This window comes from Mytilus edulis, chromosome 10, assembly GCF_963676685.1.
Source record: "Mytilus edulis chromosome 10, xbMytEdul2.2, whole genome shotgun sequence".
Classification (NCBI taxonomy): Eukaryota; Metazoa; Mollusca; class Bivalvia; order Mytilida; family Mytilidae; genus Mytilus; species Mytilus edulis.
The window spans coordinates 16,690,003-16,711,044 of NC_092353.1; the positions used below are offsets into that span (position 1 = coordinate 16,690,003).

At 32.0% G+C, this 21,042-nt stretch overlaps 1 protein-coding gene across 1 annotated transcript; it reads right to left on the reverse strand.

Annotated features, from left to right (window-relative positions):
- Window positions 1-524: 524 nt before the first annotated feature.
- LOC139493522 (uncharacterized) lies at window positions 525-19,081 on the reverse strand. Its single transcript, XM_071282004.1, has 12 exons — window positions 18,976-19,081; window positions 14,986-15,123; window positions 14,705-14,784; window positions 13,985-14,056; window positions 13,399-13,543; window positions 11,940-12,092; window positions 10,369-10,442; window positions 8,949-9,020; window positions 3,644-3,800; window positions 3,107-3,222; window positions 1,566-1,671; window positions 525-836 (listed from the first exon to the last, which is right to left on the reverse strand). The coding sequence occupies exons 1-12, from the start codon at window positions 19,004-19,006 to the stop codon at window positions 601-603; spliced, it is 1,380 nt and encodes a 459-aa protein (XP_071138105.1). The 5' UTR covers window positions 19,007-19,081; the 3' UTR covers window positions 525-600.
- Window positions 19,082-21,042: the final 1,961 nt, after the last annotated feature.

The window sequence follows — 21,042 nt, forward strand, 5'->3', positions numbered from 1 at the left end:
AAAGATTCAATCAGTACACATCGAGCACCCAATGGATTTAGTGTAAAGATGTCATTAACATACATTTATAAACAAACTTTACAAGCACTTGAGATTGGCAATTTTGTCACATTTTATTTCAAAAGTTTTGATTGGTCTAACTGTATGCTATTTTGGAATATCACAGATTGCCTTCTATCAAGACGATTTGTGTGAAAACATTTTAAGGCAAAAAAAAAAAAAGGATATATGACATTTTGGAAGCTCTGCAACGATTTTTTGTATGAAATGGATGTACGGTTTACATTTCCGTCTTGCATATTGCATATAACCGTGACTGCATCTCCACGGATCAGTGATATTATTTAGTGTATGTGATATTTGCAGTAAATATTTTCGATTACAATCAACTATCAGCAACATTATCGATAGAGGATATCTTTTTGATTAATCAACTCCACAGACTTGTTACAGTTGTCTTTTTATACTGTTTGTATATGCATTGAAGAAATTTAATTGATTTTTGAAAAAGATAAGAAAGTGAAAAAAGAGACATTACTTTTAATCCAAATTTATGTAAATACATTACTTAAAAAAAATATTTCTTCGTATATTGAATGCTTAGACTTTGGGAGCTTCGCAGAGCGGTGAAAACAATCGGTCACAATTCTCCTCGAATAGTTCCTCTCTTAGTTCTCCTGGGTTAGTGTCCATATACACTCTCACAAAACCACATATATGTGTCCGTGGATGGGAACTCGTAAGACTGTCGAAGTCTTTATTATTTACCAAATTACCATTGTTCGTCCAAACCCATTCTCTGTTTATATATTTAGCACCGACCCAGGCAAATTCATCTGTATTGGAAAATGAAGAAAATTTCTGCCAGAAAATACAACATCGTTACCGTTTAGAGTGAACAAGAAGTTTTAAAATGCCGTGATCTTGATTAATTCTTTAAAATGGATTTTACGGTGACCTATAATTGTTAATTGTTGTGTCAGTTGGTCTCTTGTGAAGAGTTGTATAATTGGCAATCATACCACATCTTCTTATTCCTATACCATACATATGTCGTATTTGGACGTTATATTTATACTAGTAATTATAATTCATTTGTATCTTGTACTCGAACACATGTTAACTGTGATCTGTTGGTCTATGTAAATTTTGATTTAGTGGTTCATGAACAGTGGAATATAGTGGTATATGTATAATGAGTGAGAAAGCTATGTGTTTTGATTTTGACTGTGCAGGTGATGTATATAAAGAGTCATTATTCAGAAGCCTGTAATTCAGCAGTTGTCGTTTGTTGTTGTTCATCATATTCTTGTTTTGTTCATTGTTTTGAATATAAATAAGGCCGTTAGTTAACTCGTTTGAATTGTTTTTTCATTTGCCATTTTGAGAGCTTTTGTAGCTGAATATGCGGTATAGGTTTACTCATTTCTGAATGCCTTACGGTGATCTATTATAGTTGTTTACTTCTATGTCTTTTTGTCTCTGATGGAACGTTGCTCAATGGCAATCATATCACTTCTTATCTTTATAAGTAAGTTATGATTCAGTGGACTTAAATGTTTTACCTTGAAATTGCCCGTCAACATTAGGAATAAGCAAATTTGTCACTGCTAGCAACTCATCTTTGTTAGCAAAATCAATCAGCCGACCACAGTGTTTCTCACAGTATTCCTACAATGAAAGGAAAATACACACATACCATTGAAAAAATGCACAATGCAGGTCAAGTATGTGTTTCTATTCACAATCGAGACAGTTTTCTGAATATAGGCACTTATTTCATATTCTTCATGTACGTAGATAAAGTAAAGTATGAATTACAGACATTATGAAAACATTGTTGTAAGATTAAATTGAGAATGAAAATGGATAATATGTGAAAGAGACAATAACCTGACCAAAGGGCAGACAATAGCCGAATATTATTATTATTGATTTATTATAAGTTCACTAAACATATGTTTTAATAATTTATGAAGACAAAAGGATTGAAAAAGATCAAAATGGTACACTCTAAATTTTGATACATGTCACTTGGTATATTATTCATCTTCGATATCTACGGAGGTTTTTTCTGACCATTTTTTTAAGGAACAGATATATCAACGTGACATTTTTCTGGGAAATCCTTTTGATTGGATCTGCAACTAAGCGTAGTCCACACGATTATTTAATGTTATAAAACTTGAAAGATCGGGGGATTTCAGCGGTCACCGGTAGGTTTTCACTATATACTAGTAGTTTAAATTTCAAACTGGCATTTTGAGCCGTCCGTAAACATTGAAGACAAAAGGTTTACCCAAATTACTTTGATGTTATTTGCATATATATATATTGAATAACTATATGAAAAATATTATAAAGATTGAGATTTCGAGAAGGTCTAGCACACTGGTCCTAATTCCTTTACAAATGTATATATTTTAAATATTTAGTCAAACGCAAATGTTTTTTGTTTCTTTCAATTGTTGTTTCTATTCATATTTTCAAATCTTAATACAGTGGCCGTTTGTGTTTGTTTCTTGGAAAATAATATTTTAAATTATCAAGTTTGATTGTATTCTATTGATAAAAATGAAAAAAACATACGGAGATGTTGACGGACATCGGAATTTCATGAAACGTCCAGTAAACGGGCGTATTTAAAAGGTTCAAAGGAACACACAAGGGAGAAAGCAGAGAGGTACAGAGTAGATAGAATGAACAACTTTTTTTCATAAACAAATAAAGAAAAGAAACCAATCTTGAAATTCATACAATTCACACGACACACTTGGATCTATTCGAACGAAATGTACGATGACCTGCAAATTGTTATTATTAGCATTTGATTTATAATTCTGGATGGCTGAACGCGCCTGCTCAACCTAGTTTGTCTAGCGAATAATTGCGGTTAACTGTGTTTAAGAATTAAATACATGTATAAATACTTATCTATATAATTTGTTAGTTTGCTAAAATATTTTTTGTTTCTGTTTTGTTTGTTTGTTTGTTTGTGGTTCTTGTTCTTGATTCTCAAGTGTTTTCTATATAAAACATCTTACACTTAAACCAATAAAAACTTTTACATAGTCAAAACCTCTATTTCTGGTTAATAACTGCTTACTTTTGCATCTCCCCAATCCAATTCATTAGGTCCGACCATATAGCATGAATTTCTAGTTTCAGAATAACCAATTGGACAGGTTGTATGATCTTGACTATCGTAACTTCCGGTACACACTTATAAAAGAGCATGTTATGATTAATTCGAAAAAACAGAGACAAGCTCCTAAAATTAGTGTAAATAAAACAACAGAGCATGGAAAAGTTCTTAAGTAATCTAAAAGACGCATTCCCCAGACTTCTAGTAGGGTGAAGTGCAAACATGAAAATACTTACTGGGAGTCCTAAAAAGAATGCCAACGAAGGTCAACAATGTTTTAGGTGAGAACATTATCCCGTTGTAATACAGTTGTGGTACATGTTTTAGTATTTATTATTTAGTTCCAAATTAAAACAAAATCTAAACACTGTTATAAGAATCTAAATGTCTACGAATTTTAATAGAGATTGAAAGATTTCTTTTAAAAACTGGCCGGATGTGAAATTAGATTGAAGAATATTTACCATAGCGATTTATTTGTAAATAAAGTGAACTGACCTCCTTGTTGTGGTATACTGGTAGTCGGAGGCTGAATAAAGTTTATATGATCATTGCAAAGATTACTGGTGCAGCAACTTCCTTTCAAAATAAATCCTTCATCTCGACGTCCAATGATGCTCTGTCCAGTCCCACTACCAGTAAATCTAGAACAAAACTTAAAACAAAAAGTGCTATAATGTAAAACTGAAATGTTCAAAAGAAATATCACAAGTTAAGCAAACTTTTACCGCCTGTAATATGTAAGACCAAATTAAGTGAGATATATTAAAAGAAAAAAAATGTTGTATTTTTTTCGAAATTGGCTATGTTTTTAGTGTTGTACTATTTCTACGAAAAGTTTCATTACAAAAATGCTCTTTACCCTGCAAAAGTATAAATTATCCAATGACATAAATCGTTAATGGCGCAGTCCTATATGTGTACACGTAATCTAAAACAAAAGAGGGGGGTGGTAGCAGATTCTCCATGAATGTATTTTATATAATATTTTATTTTATATTTTATATAAAAACCTAAATATGAAATACCACTTTGTGTTAAATTTCTACAGTCAATATCATACTCCAACAATGAATCAATTTATGTAAAGTTTTGAAAAAAGTAAAATCTATATCCTTGTTGTTATAGTTTGTTAAAGTGAAAAAAAAACCCGTTAATTGAAATACGAGACGTCAGTACAAATACTCGCATATCGATTTAGCTTATCAATGCTTCATAAAAAGGAGTCAATGGAATATTACCATAATAGAAGAAACTATTTCAATAGGAAGGAAAGATTGCTCCATATAGCATGTATATAAAGAATTGGAATGATGGTTACCATAATAAATTCAAGCATTATATCGACCGCTATAAATGTTATATAAGAGAAAACACACAAGAGATATTATATAATTGAATACTATATATATGATTTATACGTTGTCTCTTGTCCTACACGTTTTCTTAACACGTATGTGGTAAAAATATCACAGTTAATTTATTAAAACCTGTGTGCGTAAGGTCAGGTGGTGGGGAGGAGATAAAGATATAGCAATCTGTCCTGGATCCCGAAAATGAACTCATCATAGAAACCAGGATTAAATTTTTATATTTACACCAAACGCGCGTTTCGTCTACAAAAGACACATCAGTGACATTCGAATCAAAAAATGTTAAAAGGCCAAATAAAGTACGAAGTTGAAGAGCATTGAGGACTGAAAAATACATCTTCAATTCTTATGAAAGTTATGAAAGATGTAAATCTCGAATTTCCGCAAAACTAATGACTCGATACCAAATTCCTGCAAAACTAAAGGTCCAATCTCTGATGTCCCAAAGATGTCCATTCGCCCATCATACGTTTTTGTGTGTGATAACACAGAATATATTTAATTTGGCTATATAAATAGACATGCATTTTTTAAAGTATATACTAGTATCCCTTTGACTTGATGATATATTCCTATATTACAGGAACAAATATTTTCGTATTTTTTCCAACTATAATACTTTTTTTTTTATTATAATTTAGCTTAATTGATGACGTAGTTATACTTACTATATAACAGAAAAAAAGAAGTTGAAAAACAAAATGTCGGTTCAAAAGTTGTATTTGCTTGTTTGTTTTTGCGTTCAATATGTAAAATCAGATACTTTTTGGATTTTGAAATTTTTACACAATTATTTCATTTTAAAACACAAACTTTGGGTATGCTTACAAACATTATACATACTTTGATCAGACTACCTAACCCTTTTCTTCATTAGAAACAGGTTTTTAATATATAAAGTACTTGAAATTTACTGTCCTTCTATGTAAATTAATATCAAGTTCACATTCACATTCATATTGGCAAATAGCTTTATGATTATATTTAACTAGGTCAAAAACAAACAATTTTCTATTTAAATGTTTCATTACAATTTGAATAGAGGACCTAATTCAATTCTTGATGTTTTAGTGCAATTTTTATTCTAGATTGAATGGAGGGATGTAATTTGTATGAATGATCAAATATCACAACAACGTAGAGAACATAAATCTTTATCAATTTCTATAGGATAAACAATCCACCTGCTTTTGTATTCTACTTCATGTCCACAAAGAAAGTCTGCATATATGGATATAATAATCCATTGGAAAAGATCAAGTTACAATAGAAACTCATCATAGAAACCAGGCTTAACATTGTGAACGTCAGACGCGCATTCATCTACAAAAGACTCACCAGTGACGTTCGACAAAAAAAGGTTAAAAATGCCCCAAAAAGTACAAACTTGAAGATCAGAGTGAATGCTTATGGTATGACTAGATGAACAAATAACACCATAAAACTAAAAGAATTTCAATGAACAACTGAATGCTTCTTTTAGTTCTATTGAGATATAAAAGCATTGAGGCACATTTTATATTCTACAAATTCGCAACATCAGCACTTTTAACAACAATAAACATAACCAAAGTCGCACTTTATTCATGTGATTAAATTTTTATGCTTTAACAATTAAAAAAAACGAGTTTATTCAAGCCGCTTGTTTGTTTTACTCAGCGTCATATTATGCCGGCGTCACACATTGGCGTATAGACCGGCGTGCACCAGACGTACAGAGAAAATTGACAAAGTCCGTATACGTTAGTTGCACGCCAGAGGAACGCTAAGAAATCGTTAAATGCAAGAAAGTTTGAAGTACGTCGAAATGCAAAGTATACGCTTGGTAAACGCTATAACTCCAAGAAATTTTTATGCAGCATAAGATATGACCGGGACGCGTCTAAAATACGTTCAAGAGACTTTTTTTCCTTCGTAGCATGCATTCCATCTACGTTAGACAAACACCAGACAAACGCCAACCTACGTTACTTGGACGCCCTTTAAACGCTTAGGTACGCTCCTCGTACGTTCAATACACGATTAAAGCTCATTGTGCACACGATACAAATATGATTGACATTTGATTGCATCCAAAATTACCAGCGTATTGGCAACGTACATGATTTTTTACCACGCCCGACGTACGTCGGAGCTATACGCTTATGTGTGACGCCAGTATTGTCATCGACAATAGACATCACATGCAATCAATACTGTTGCAGTTGATTGTTTTTTTTTTATATACATTTGTATTTGAAAATTAAGATTGTGTGTTAGAGACGCTTTTGCGATTAATGTAAGATAACTCTGATTAAATTTTGTCATCATTTTATCATTATGGGGAGATGATAAATTTGATTTTCGTATAAAGTCTTTTTTTCAAAATAGTTCAAAGGAAGTTTTCATCGCAAATTTTTGTCAAAAAATTGAACTCTCTGGAAGTTATGAATGTTATGGAGTTTAAACATGTGTTTGTGTGTGTGTGTGTTTGTGGATGGGGTTTTACAAAACATACATGCACATGTCGTTAGGTAATTAAGTAAAGCAAATCATGATAAATTCGTGACAGATGCACTACCCTTTCTATTAGAGTATAATCAGACAATACTCAAATATTTAAGAGCCGTGGTGTAGTGATTGGTACATCGGACTAATAACACAAAGGTTCCTGGTTCGATTCCCGTCGCGGGATGAACATTTCAGGGACTAAATTTTCGGCTCTCCCTTGACACCATTTGCGAGTATGGTCTTGAGGAAACGATGATGGTCCGTCGGAAGGGGACGATAAATGGCTGACCCGTGTTAAGAGAGAGCCATATATCTTGCACGTAAAAGACCCCCCTGTAGATTTCGAAAAAGAGCAGGCTAATGCCGCTACAAGGCAGCACTCGCACCCGCAAAATGGAGAGGGATTAATATAAGTTGCAAAACTTGTTTCCCAATCTACTATAAATAAATATGTTTAAACTAATACCCAAATAGTTTGATGAATTAATATGTATAAAATTATTAACAGGTCCTTTGTATTGGTAAAAGTTAAATAACGAAACTGTTCAAGGGAGAATAGTCTTGTTTGTTCAAAGATATGTCACTTCTCTTGCATACAAATGACACACCGAAAGTTTAGATTAACAATGCATTCAAGTTTCAGCTTCAACGAAAATTCTAAGTAATCAATATAATTGAACAAATGTTAATCTATTAAAAGATGATGACTGCTTACTAATGCTATTCAACAGTAAAGTTCATTTGTTTGCAATGTTTTTAAACCCACTCAGTTTAATGCATGAACTTTTTGATGTGCCTCCGGAGACAATACTACATTATCGTATTACAGGTCTTTAGTAGCTCATAATTGACATATCTACTCATCACTCACAGCAGATCATATGCACGTGTAAACTTAGATTTAATTAGAGCTGGAAAATTTTGTCATTGTATTTTATCCGTGTCAAATTTTTGTATTCAATATGCATATCACAACTTCCTGTTTTAAATAAAAGTCCCAATATTCTGAAATCAGCTAGAGTCGCTTAAATTATCAAAATATAGCAGTAAGTAGTAATGAATAAAAGCGATAGTGGTATACCGCTTTTCAATAGTCATACATCGAAAAGTGGAAACAAATCTGAGTCACTAACCAAAAGCCAAGGGAAACATATCAACTTTAAGGTGGTACCCAACACTTTAACTTAAATTAATTTGGCTGGTTTAATTTTCATAAAATTTTGACAAAGTCTTTACTTTGACCCTTTTACAAAAATATAAAAATTTCAAAAAATTTAAATCAACCGTTTTATCAGAAAAATTACACTGGTTATATAGCAGTTTGACAAACACTTATTTTGATCACTGAGAAGCTTAATATTCCCTTAACAACACAACGTAATTAAAACGTTTATCTGATTTTACAGAGTTATCTCCCTGTAGTGTTATGTACCACCTTAAGAGGAAAACAACGAAACAACATAAACACTGACCTGCTACCAAAACCAAACACCAACATATATAGAAATGGACGATCTGATAACAACTGCCATATCACTGATTTGCCAAGAACATTTTAAGAAAACAAATAGTATGTCGAACCTGGTTTTATGGCTAGCCCAACCTCCTGCTTATATGGTAATATTAAAAGTACCGTAAAAATGAAAACATTGGTAAATAAACTCATCATAGAAACCAGAATTAACTTTTGTATTTACACCATACGCGCGTTTCGTCTACAAAAAACTCATCAGTGACTCTCGAATCCAAAAAAGTTAAATGGATAAAGCACAAAGAGCATTGAGCGATGTTCAGAACGTGTTAATCCAGTTGGCATATATCAAGCAGATACAGACCTCTGGGAATCTTAAGCGACAACACTGAATGCTTGACCCCGGATAAGCGTTACTGTATTACACGAATCACCGGTAATCCGAATCCTTATTGAATACACTATTTACCTGTTGTTGTACGCATCCGACTCTGTATACTTGACGGAAGTCTTTAGTCAAGGTTTCGTAGGCAAAACATTCCTAAAAGTGGTAATATATAACTTACTTACATTAAAAACTAAACAGTTTCATATTTTTGCATGCTTTTGATAGTTTTCGAAAACACTTTGTAGTTTGTAATTGTTATGAAGTTTTTGTAATTATAATTATCGGAAAAACAATAATATAAGCAAAATAAACAACAACAAAAAACAAGTATTATTTTAATGAAAAAGTTTTTGTAGGCGTCTATGTTAGATTTAATATCAACTAAAACAACTTTTTTGTTGGTGTCTTTTGAAATGTAAATGCATGTTGCTTTATGTCTGTGTTGTATGTTTACACTGTTTTGGTCTACTGGATCCCACTATTATGTCACATTATATAATGCCTGTTTGGGGTGACCACCCAATTTTGTCCATATAACAGAACTACAAACAACTGTCACACAGTGTGATATTCAGCAGGTTTAACTCGCCATTTCTTCGGTAAATGTCTGTACTTAGTCAAAAATATGACAGTTGTTTTATATTCGTTTCTTTGTTCAAAACGCTTGAATTTGTCAGTCTTTATGGTATTCTCTTATGAATTGTCATAGAAGTTAGGTATTTTTGTTTATACATATATATATATATATATATTTTTTATCTTTTCCAAAACAAATCTCGTGTATAAAAGTGACTGGTTCATGCAAATTCAAGCCGTTCCTTCTTCCAAGCAGAATATCAAAGTAATTTTTATTATTTCTATATCGGTATGCATCTACACAACACGTATTTAATGCTTCCCTTCTTTCAGTCCCTTGAGATTAAACAGCATGAGCATGCATATTTTACATTTGATAACCATACTTTTTAGACGTTTGTATATTTATTTGTAGGTCAACTATATCTCATAGACGGCATATTTTACTTTAAGATTTGTTTTGATGTTTCAATATTCTCAATGATACATGGTATTTTGTTTTTGATATATTCTTCTTGAAGTCCTTTTCATATTTTAATTGGCTTATTAATATAATGAAACTGCTTCAAGACAGTTATTTACAAACAATATAATGAACAGATAACTGTTCATTTTCTCTTATTATTTCATGGAACAATACACTTATCACAGATACCAGCATTTATATTTTGTACGCAAGACGCACGCACATTTTCATCTTTTAAAGAGTCACCACTGACGCTCGAAAAAAGTCAAATAAAGTTTGAGCATTGAGGACAACATACTGAAAGGTTACGTTAAATACAGTTAATGAGTGAAACATCCTAAGTATTTCGATAAATTCACAATTTTGTAGACAACTAATATATAATTATGACCAAATAAACGATAATTCATGTCAAAACAAAACGGTTTTCGATGAGTTTGAAAGAAAAGTTTTACTTACACTTCCTGATGCACAGTGAGTGGTATTCTTGCAATCTGTGAGACTGTTAATATCATCACATGTGTAACAATTAACTGAAAAATCAATAACAGATTTGATAAATGGATTAGACGTTTGTTTTTAAATATTTATCATACACAATGTTTCAACCCACCATTTTGTCTTAAAATGTCCTGTATCAAGTAAGGAAAATGGACGTTTAGGACGTTTCAGTGCGTGTTGCATTTTCATTGCACTTCAGTGTTTCTATTGTTTCATTGATTTCCTTGATACATGATGTGTTTCCCTCGGTTTTAGTTTGTAACAGGAATTGTTTTCTCTCAATCTATTTATGACTTTTGAACTAATTTGCCTTTATTTATCAAGATATTGAAGTTTAAATCTTTTTCTTCTCTGCAAGGTAAAGACTAAAGGCTTATCTTTGTTGCAGGCTGTGCTGTAATATCCAGCGGGAAGTACAAGCAAGTCAACAGAACCAAACAAAAACAGTTCAATTTCATATATACACGATTCCATCGATTGCAAGGGTCTATGAGCTTTGTTTAGTATATATAATTTCATTTGGAACTTTTGTTGCATAGAAGATTATCTTTTGAATAAATATTATAGTGAAACATGTGTACATTTAATATCAGTGAAATCATACCAACTCCCAAGAACGGAGTAATGCCATAGCATTTTCACATCATTATTATTTCATAAAGTGTTTCTTTACACATAAACTACTGTTCAAGAAAGTATCATCTCAAATGTGGTACGGTCACCGTTGTTAAATGTTTGACAGACTCTGAAATTCTCAACTTTCTAGAATCATGTTATCTTCGTTGCTTGTTCCACACGTTCACTATCGTCCTTCTAACATTGTTACACTTACATCCATGAATATATTTTACCCTACATTTGTTTAAATGGTACACTATATCTAAATTTACTCGTTTTGATCAGGGAATTTCATTGTTTTTTTTTCATTATAAAAATAAGAAGATGTGATATGAATGATCAGAAACTCCGAGAATGCTAAGAAGGAAAAAACTGTAGGTCACTTGTGTTCATCAACAATGAAAAACATAAAAAACTACATAGCAAGCTATACAAGACCACGACATAATAAATCAATATACAACAATTCAAACTAGAAAACTAGCGGACTGATTTATGAACAAAACAATAACCGGAAAACAAATACGATATACAACAACAAACGACAACCACTGAGTTTCTGTCTCCTGACTTTTGACATTCATAATGTTGAAGGGTGAGAACATATTTTGCGGGCGCCAGACCCTCGTGGTAGCATTGGACAGTGGCGTTACAGCACAAAATAAACAGAAACTATAAAAATTAATTAAAAAAGGCTACAAAACGCAACTAACATAATCTCTGAAGATGTATGTTTATTTAGACTAACGGCAGGTTATCACCTTCACATGTTTGAACCCTTGTTTATGAAATGGTTTCTGAACTTATCATATTTGTTCTGAAAGTCTATAATTTTCATATTCAAAATGTTATCTAACGCTTATCATAATAGCATAAAAAAAGCTACTTTATCTTTTCATTCGTATACTCACAGCAACTCCCACATACACCTGGACACAGTGATGCAAAACATCCACCAGATGAACAGAGTGACGGATCTGCTTGATTCATTCGTGCACAGGCGGTATCATCAAGATTGGTGCAACTATTTTGGTTCAACGTTGAAGCACCCGATGGTAATATAACTACAGTTCAAAAAGCGTAATAAAATAAGTCATTCATATAAAATATTATCATTTTTATGAACAAAACAATCCTCCGAATTGATTTTCCTCTAAGTTCAATATTTTTGTGATTTTACTTTTTGCTAATTCATATTTTGATGAATTCTGTTTACTTGAAACTTGCATCATGTTAGACCGTTGTTTCTCTACATAGATGTATCGTTAGCACATGATACCTTCCTTTATTCATTTTCATAATAATATCCGAAAAAAATTGTGATTAATTTACAGGGATGTATTTGTTGCGTTCAGTACTAAATTCTGGGGATCGCATGCATTTACATGTAAAAAGGAGCCTTGTGTTCAACATTTATCATTATTTGTCATTAACATCAAGTTATCATTAAATTTTGGAATGTAGCACGTCTGATTGGCTGAAAGTATTTTGTCTATCAGCTCACAGACATATATTTGTCATGTGAACGTGACGTCATCAACGGAATTTAGTATCAAATTATAAGTAATGACTGTAATATTTTTTTTTAAATTTTTCTGTCTTTATGAGATAACCAAACGAAATGTGGTGCACACTTCGAATATACCCTTCAGTGTGCACCACATTATTTATTTTCTTTCTTCATCGATAGAAAATGTATAACAGTCATTTCTTAACTTAAAAAATAATTCAAACACATCAATCTATTAGGATCTTTCAAAAGAAGAACTCTTACCAATGTGTGGCGGTGATATACCTAATTATAATAGCCTGCTGCCAATAAGTGAAACAAATAATTACTAGAATTTACACAGGAAAAAAATAACTGCAAGGTTATAAACATAAGCAAAAACAAAAATATGATATCAATACCACATTGAAGTATATTTTTAAAGGCGATGAAAAAGAACCAATTTGTTATGAAATCAGGTCGTTGCACACATCAATTTTAATGGCTCTAGTTCACATGAGATTGCATGCACAATGTCAAAATACAGTTATGACCATATGACATTGTGCACTGTATTAGAACAAGCCTGCAGAGAATCGCAATGCATACGAAACAAAACAAATAATATGGTCATGCCGACAAGGATAGATAAATATTCGATTGTGTGATTATCTATGTGATGTATTTCCAGAAACTTCAGCGAAACTCATTTGTACATGATATTGTTTTAACAAAAAAATGCACTTAAAAAAATTAACCAATATCTCTACATTCATAAAACATTAGATTTTCCCATAATACATCCCTGTATAGAAAATGAACCATTGTATTTATGATTTAATTGCCCGTTAGACGCCTCCCTACACAAAGTAAATTCTAACCTGTAGAGACGGACTGAGAAGGCAGCGTCTGTGAAGTAATTATATCGTATGGTAATCTGTTATTACAATTGTCTTGCGTACAGCAGGCCCCATTGACGTCTATGTTTCTCCTGTTGGTATCTGGACCCAAGTAAAGACTGCATATCTGTTACAATGAAACTTTAAATATTACGTGATCTGATAAAGAACTGTAGAACAAGCATTACTTCCCTTTTATTGGATTTGGATCTGCATTTTGCTCTGATGCGATCCAATTATAGGGGAGTAATGCATGTTCTACAGTTCTTTATATTGTCAATTTATATCTTTATATCTTTATATCTTTTGATGTATTGGTTTTTAAATTGACTTAAAAAAAAATGTCACAAATATTAGGTCCAGATGAATTTTTTGTAGTAAAAAACATCCCTTGTAACTGGTTCCCTGTTTACCTTTTCAATAGGCGTAACAGTAGACTGTTTTGTGTTGTAAAGAGTTTAACACTAATTTGAATGCGGCATCTGAATAAGAGTTTCATGAAAATAAACTAAAACATTCATCGTATCTCCAAATGATATAACAAAGCCCGGAAATGAATTAAACTTACTGATTTTAGAGCACATCCCATTCGGTAGATTTCCCTAAAATCAGAGGCAAAACTTTGTGTTGTATAGCAATACTGAAATATAAGAATAATGACACTTTGGATTAAATAGTGTAATGCTTGTTACACAAAACAAAAGTAATAGCGTCTTAGTTTGTAACTCGTATAATAGATAAACTGTGTAATGAGGGAGTTATGTATAAATATTTGAATTTGAACCACAGAAGAACCAAATCGCTATTCCCTATATCGCAACTAAATGCATTTATAAACTTAAAGTTTGACTGACGCCGCTATGGCTTGGTGGACCTTTATGGTATACTTGTACTATGTTTCACCTGTCTTTATCGCAACATTTTATTTATTATCACACAGTCTTATGCAACTTTCACAGAATATTTTCGTGCTATGATCAAAACGACGAGTGTCACAATTGAAACGGAAACTTTTCGGATTCGGATCACACGATGTCCTCATAACCACTGATTTGAGTGTGATGATCCTTGCTCAATATCAGGTTTTATGCGTAGTATTTATAAAACTATTTGTGTTTTCTTCATTTTTTTATGGTCCAATTTATGTGTTTTTCTATGTGTTCATTTGCTCGCTAAATATATTCTTCCTGTTTTCCATAAGAACGTGTTGTATTATAAGTGCATTAACATATTGCTGCACAAAATGCAATGTACTCTAAAAAACATGACATAATGGAATGAAACTTACATGATCTTTCGAAGGACAATATACGATGTTTGTGCAGTTCTGGGGAAAATTAACCTCATCGCACTGATAACACTTCACGGCTGAAAATATAAATATATTGAACTAAATGATTTTTTCTTTAATTGTGCAATAAATAGAAATATGTTAATTCATGTCATAAAACATAAAGCATCGTAAATTGAAGTTTTCCATTACTATTGAAGTAATTAATGCTTGATAACAATGTTAATAATCTAGGATAGAAAAATAAATTCATTTTTTTTCGCTACTCAGGTACTCACGGCAATGTCCGCAATAACGGTTACATAATGTAGACAAACATGGGTCACTACATAAATCTGGTCGTTTGTTAGCAAGTAGTTCACAGGCCTTCTTGTCCACGTCATCACATGCTGATGAACAGAGCGTGGCACCTGCAACTGTTAAAAAAAATGATGATTATTTTTTACTTCGAGTTTGAAAGGAATCGTAAAGATTTGCGAAGTATGATGCACTTGATTACATTAATTCTAGGAATATATAGGTCTTTTAAAAAATTCAGAAAGACATATTCATACTGTTTAAACGAAATCCCTTCCTTGTTATAAAAAATTTTGAACACAGATTCGAAAAATGGATAGACACAAAATATTTCGGTTAAATATACTTTTGTTTCCACTAATTCCAAAGAATCTTCTGATTTCACAATTTTTTAATTACTTCTTTAACTTAAGAACGATAATTATTATTTCAGCATTGGTTCTTAAACATGACTTTATTCAAGATTGTAGGTACTTTGTCATCAAATGCTGTGATAAAAGTGCTCAGTTCGAATAAAGATATGTTTGGTAAAACAAAAATGATTTTCGTTTCACTGATTTCAAATATTTTTTGATTGCATGTAATACTAAAATTTAAAAGGGAATACTTTCATTCATTCGTTAGATCTTTGTAAAAACAAATGTCCTCAATGACAAAGCAGGCGACTTTATATTTATCATATGCATCAATATGGATTTATATGCCAAAACTTGTCCATCTTAACATTTAAGGTGCAAAAAGACAAATGTTTGTTGAACTGTTTTAACATGCTATTTCTTTTGTGAAATACAATTACATACTATAAATGTATAGTTTTACAAAGAATAACATGATTATTTTTTATTTAATTGAATTACATTTAATATTTATCAAAATAAATGATTGATGTATGTTCATAAATGTTAATGGACATACATAGAGGCAACAGTAGTATACCACTGTTCGAAATTCATAAATCATTTGAGAAAAAACAAACTAAAACTGACGGAAACACATCAAATATAAGTGAAGGAACTACGACACAACAGGAACATTAAAATGTAATACACTCCTAAACGAACTATAATATAAAAACGACTATTTTCCTGACTTGGTACAGGACATTTTAAGAAAAAAAAATATGGTCGGTTGAACTTGGTTTTGTGGCATGCCAAACCTCTCGCTTATATGGCAATGTTAAATATAACATAATAATGACAACATTACATGACAGGACTACAATACAAATAAATGGGAGAACATGGAGGACAGAGAAACACACGAATAATAGCTAACAAAAGGTACCAGGTTTAAAATTTAATATGTCAGACGCGCGTTTTGTTCACACAAGACTAACCAGTGAAACAATCACATGAAACAAGTTCGAAAGCCAAAACAAGTACAAAGTTGAAGAGCACCGAGGACCTAAAGTTCCAAAAAGTTGTGCCAAATGCTGCTAGGGTTTCCGCCTGGGATAAGAACACCCTTATTATTTAGAATAATTCATATTTTTGCGAACAGTAACTATATAATCGATATACATGATAAAACCGAAGAGGTGACAACTACATCCTCAACCAGCACATACAAATTCACAACCGAGTTAGCCAAAGCCATCAACGCACAAAGTGTCATCACATAGAATTTCTAAAAGCAAATGTTCACAAAATATGATATAATTCAAGATCAGATTGGTAATACTTAAACCCGTCAATAAATTTATAGACCTTATAGCACTTGAAATATAACAATGTTCCAAATAATGTCACAAAATCTGTTTCTGTAGCTCTATGAAGTTTAAGTGTTTCTTATTCTATAAGACCATCTTTAAGATCAGAGGTTGACTCAACATTTGTCTTCTGGTTTTCTAAATAATTCTGCATCAGTCATTGACACAATCTAGGAACATTATATATTATTATACCTTACATATATCACAAAGAATTTTATGGGGTAACACGTTATTACGTGACATGGAATGATTCAGTTAATTTTTCTTTAATTGTAAGGAAGGACGAATAACCCTAAATATTTACACCAACGTTGAATAACCCTATTGTTCACCCGCGAATAACCTTTTGAGTTTCTTGTCTTGTACGCGAGTTACCTCCCATGAAAATGACGTCACAGGCGTAATTAAACTAATTGGAAAGGTTCAGCACGGTACAGGAAGAAATAGAAAGACAAGGACATATGGCTTTGGACATGAATCTACTGACAATGATATATCTTACAAACAGTCCTTTTCAGGGTCATCAATATTTTACAAGAATTTGTAAGACAAAATTGAGAATGGAAATGGGGAATGTGTCAAAGAGACAACAACCCGACCAAATAAAAAACAACAGCAGAGGGTCACCAACAGGTCTTCAATGTAGCGAGAAATTCCCGCACCCGGAGGCGTCCTTCAGCTGGCCCCTAAACAAATATATACTAGTCCAATGATAATGAACGCCATACTAATTTCCAAATTGTACACAAGAAACTAAAATTAAAATAATACAAGACTAACAAAGGCCAGAGGCTCCTGACTTGGGACAGGCGCAAAAATGCGGCGGGGTTAAACATGTTTGTGAGATCTCAACCCTCCCCCTATACCTCTAACCAATGTAGTAAAGTAAACGCATAACAATACGCACTGTATTCGAACGACAACTTGAATTTGAACTTGTGTTTGATAAAGTAAGGTTAGCGTTTTTTCAATGCTTCAAAAGGCACTTCTACTGTTAGTTCGGTATAACAAAACAATTGTTGCCCCTTAGAAGCGTTGAATATCCTTCGCCCTCAGTCAAATAGCCTTCTCGTGTTGACAATTTTGGATATTCACCTTTTCTACCGATCATAATTGTATATAAATGACTATAATTTCCACAATAAACGTAAGACCTGGTCTTACTTGTCTGTATGAACAAATAATGTCTAAGCGTATCGTTATTACAAACATTCTCTCTTTATTATGTAAATTATCACACTTCATATCATTTTAGGCAGACACTACTTTACGCATATTATTTCAAAACTCAAAAAAAGCTTCGTCATCCCCAGAAATTTAATAGTACCGTCAATATTAATAGGTTTCGTCCTTTTGCTGCTAACAAGATAAGATCATAACTATGCGAAAATTCACTTTATTCTACCTCTTTGCAATGTCAGATGGTAAATTATGAAATTGAGGCAACAGCAGCTTACCGATATGCAAATCACATAATTCAAGGGAATGGCGACAAACTCAAAAACTTACGCAATCGCATGAAATCAAATACCCGAAATAATAACATTAATATGATAAAATAAGAAATTTAACAGGATATTGGAAATAAATTGTTTTGAATGCATAAAAAAGAAAAAGAAAAAGAAAAGAACTAACATTTTATTGCTACTAACTGTCTAAGCTTCCGCTTGGTAAAGTCAAATTTAAAGTCATATGACACCTCAAATTAAAAAACAATTATGTATATGTTTTTTTTATAACAAAATGGGTAGTTTTTATTCTTAAACTTGTGTACATATACTTTTTCCTGAAGAATATTCTTTAATTTGTCCACATTAAGAAGAAGTTTACTTTTTTAATAGCTTATTTCCAGGAAGCAATTCGCCGACATAAGTAAAGAGCTGCCATATTTTCACATCATAACAAATAGAGAGAAAAAAAATTGACGATTATACGATATATTTGCGGAATAAATGATAAAATCGTCTAAGTTGATGATATATACATTCATTGGGTTGAAGAATTGGATAAACATTATTTGTCATCAGTCACTTGTTTCATATGACTTTAACAAATGCAGTTATAGCAATTTACTACAATTGAATTTATAGAATCTAAATAAAGGTGTAATATATATATATATAATATATATATATATATATATATATATATATATAAGATTGCATACACATAACTCAGCAATTAAATTTTTCCTCAATCAAATTTTGGAAATTGCATAAAATTATAAAATAAAGATAATTTTAATTAATTTAATAATTACCCATCAGAACAGCCCATAGCATATAAGCCATGATGAAAGTAAAAATGACGATCGTCAATAGTACACCATTTGATCTACTTTTCCCTTATCAATTGTGTTAGTTATGATAAGGTTGGAAAGCAATATACACTTATAGATTGATAATTTCAGGTCAATATGTGTGCTAATGATAATTCCTGTTCCCTCACAGTTAGGTCCAACTTGATTCACGAATCTACAAATACGTAGTAACTTTAAAATGTAAAGATGTTTAAACAAACATTAATGTAGTTTTTGCACCTAACCCACTAAAATGATGGCACTTTGTTGACAAGTTTTTTTCCCTTATACATAGAAAGATTCGTTTTGTTTATTTGCAAATCATACACATCGCAATTATCCGGTTATATACAACTGTAGATTCCTTATATTCAAGAACAAGTACATTGTGTCACCAAATAGAACTTTTCGAGAAAAATATGGGCATCTGAGACACAAGTTGCTTGTTGTAGGTCATGAAAAATCTTGCATGCTGAGTTTGATATATTGATATTTCAACAAACAGTAGGAACAGAATTTGTGCAAGCCATTTCCAAACACAATCAGGAACAAAGTTTTTCCAATGTCCTTTAATTTCACTTTCATATATATTGAAGATGTTTGGTTACTCAATAACCCACACAAGCCACTAACCAGTTAATAGTTATCAAAGGTACCAGGATTATAATTACGTTTACCAGCTGATAAGTTACGCTCGTGGATGCTATAAATTAATGGATTTCATTATCAGGGTAGTGCTGCACAAAATGGTTAGTAGGAATAATGACTGAGATCGACACATCATAAGTTTTATGGTCAGTTAAGACCCACCATTTTTTCTTGAAATGTCCTGTACCAATTGGCAGTTGTTATCTAATGGTTCTTTTCTATGTTTGTTGCGTTGTCGTTTGTTTTTATTGCAGTGTTCTGTTGTTTCGTAGTTTTCCTCTTATAGTTGATGTTTTCCCCTCGCTTTTGTCTTTGTAACCCGGATTAGTTTTCTCTAAATGGATTTATGACTTTTGAACAGCGGTATACAACTGATGCCTTTATTTAGAACATAGAATTGCATATAACATATATATCCTTTTTAATTTATTTCAAAGAATTCAACATAAACATTAAAAGTCTGCTTGATCTCATGATCTTTTTTTTCTTATATTGACACAGCTCGACGACTGAAATCTATTACAAAATTGATGATGTTATCTTTTCCATTGTCTTCTTCCCATTTCTCCTCTGTAATATAAAAAATCGAATTACGTTTACCAGCTGATAAGTTAAGCTCGTGGATGCTATAAATTTATGGATTTCATTATCAGGGTAGTGCTGCACAAAATGGTTAGTAGGAATAATGACTGAGATCGACACATCATAAGTTTTATGGTCATTATCATTCGTGTCATTAGCGACAACATTTTGCTGTCTAAGACGTGAAGATACCGGAACCATCGTCCGATTTATGAATTGACAATGTGATTTTTTTTTGACTTAGTGTGAATTTGCATGGCATGTATTGCATGCATAACATGAGCCGCTAAGACTATCGAGACAAACGTACTGGATCCTTTTGTATTAGTACAATTACCTACGGATTTGTTTTTACCTTGATTGGCATTTCTGTGATTACTATTGTTGCCTCTGTTATATGACTAAGTATAACCACAACAATAGTGTTTGAACTTTTTTTATGATTTGTATCAAGTTACATTACTGGGGGTTGTCGCTTTTTTGTTTTATTGTTTGTTTTCTCTTTTTGTTGAAGTTCTTTCGATGTTCAAACGTAGTTCTAATTCTTGTCAGATTTTTGTTTTCGTACTGTCAAAAACGGTGTTTTCTGGTATGCAATTCAACGAAGTTGGACCTCATTGTGTATTATATACTGTATCATTTGTTCCGCCATTATATCTAGCAAAACATTTTTGACTTCTTAAATATATGAAAAATTGACCTAATTAGATAATCAATTAGTTATGATGCATAAAACATACATTACTATTTGATTCATGGTATTCGTCGATAACTCTAAATGGAGAGTATGCTTAGAGA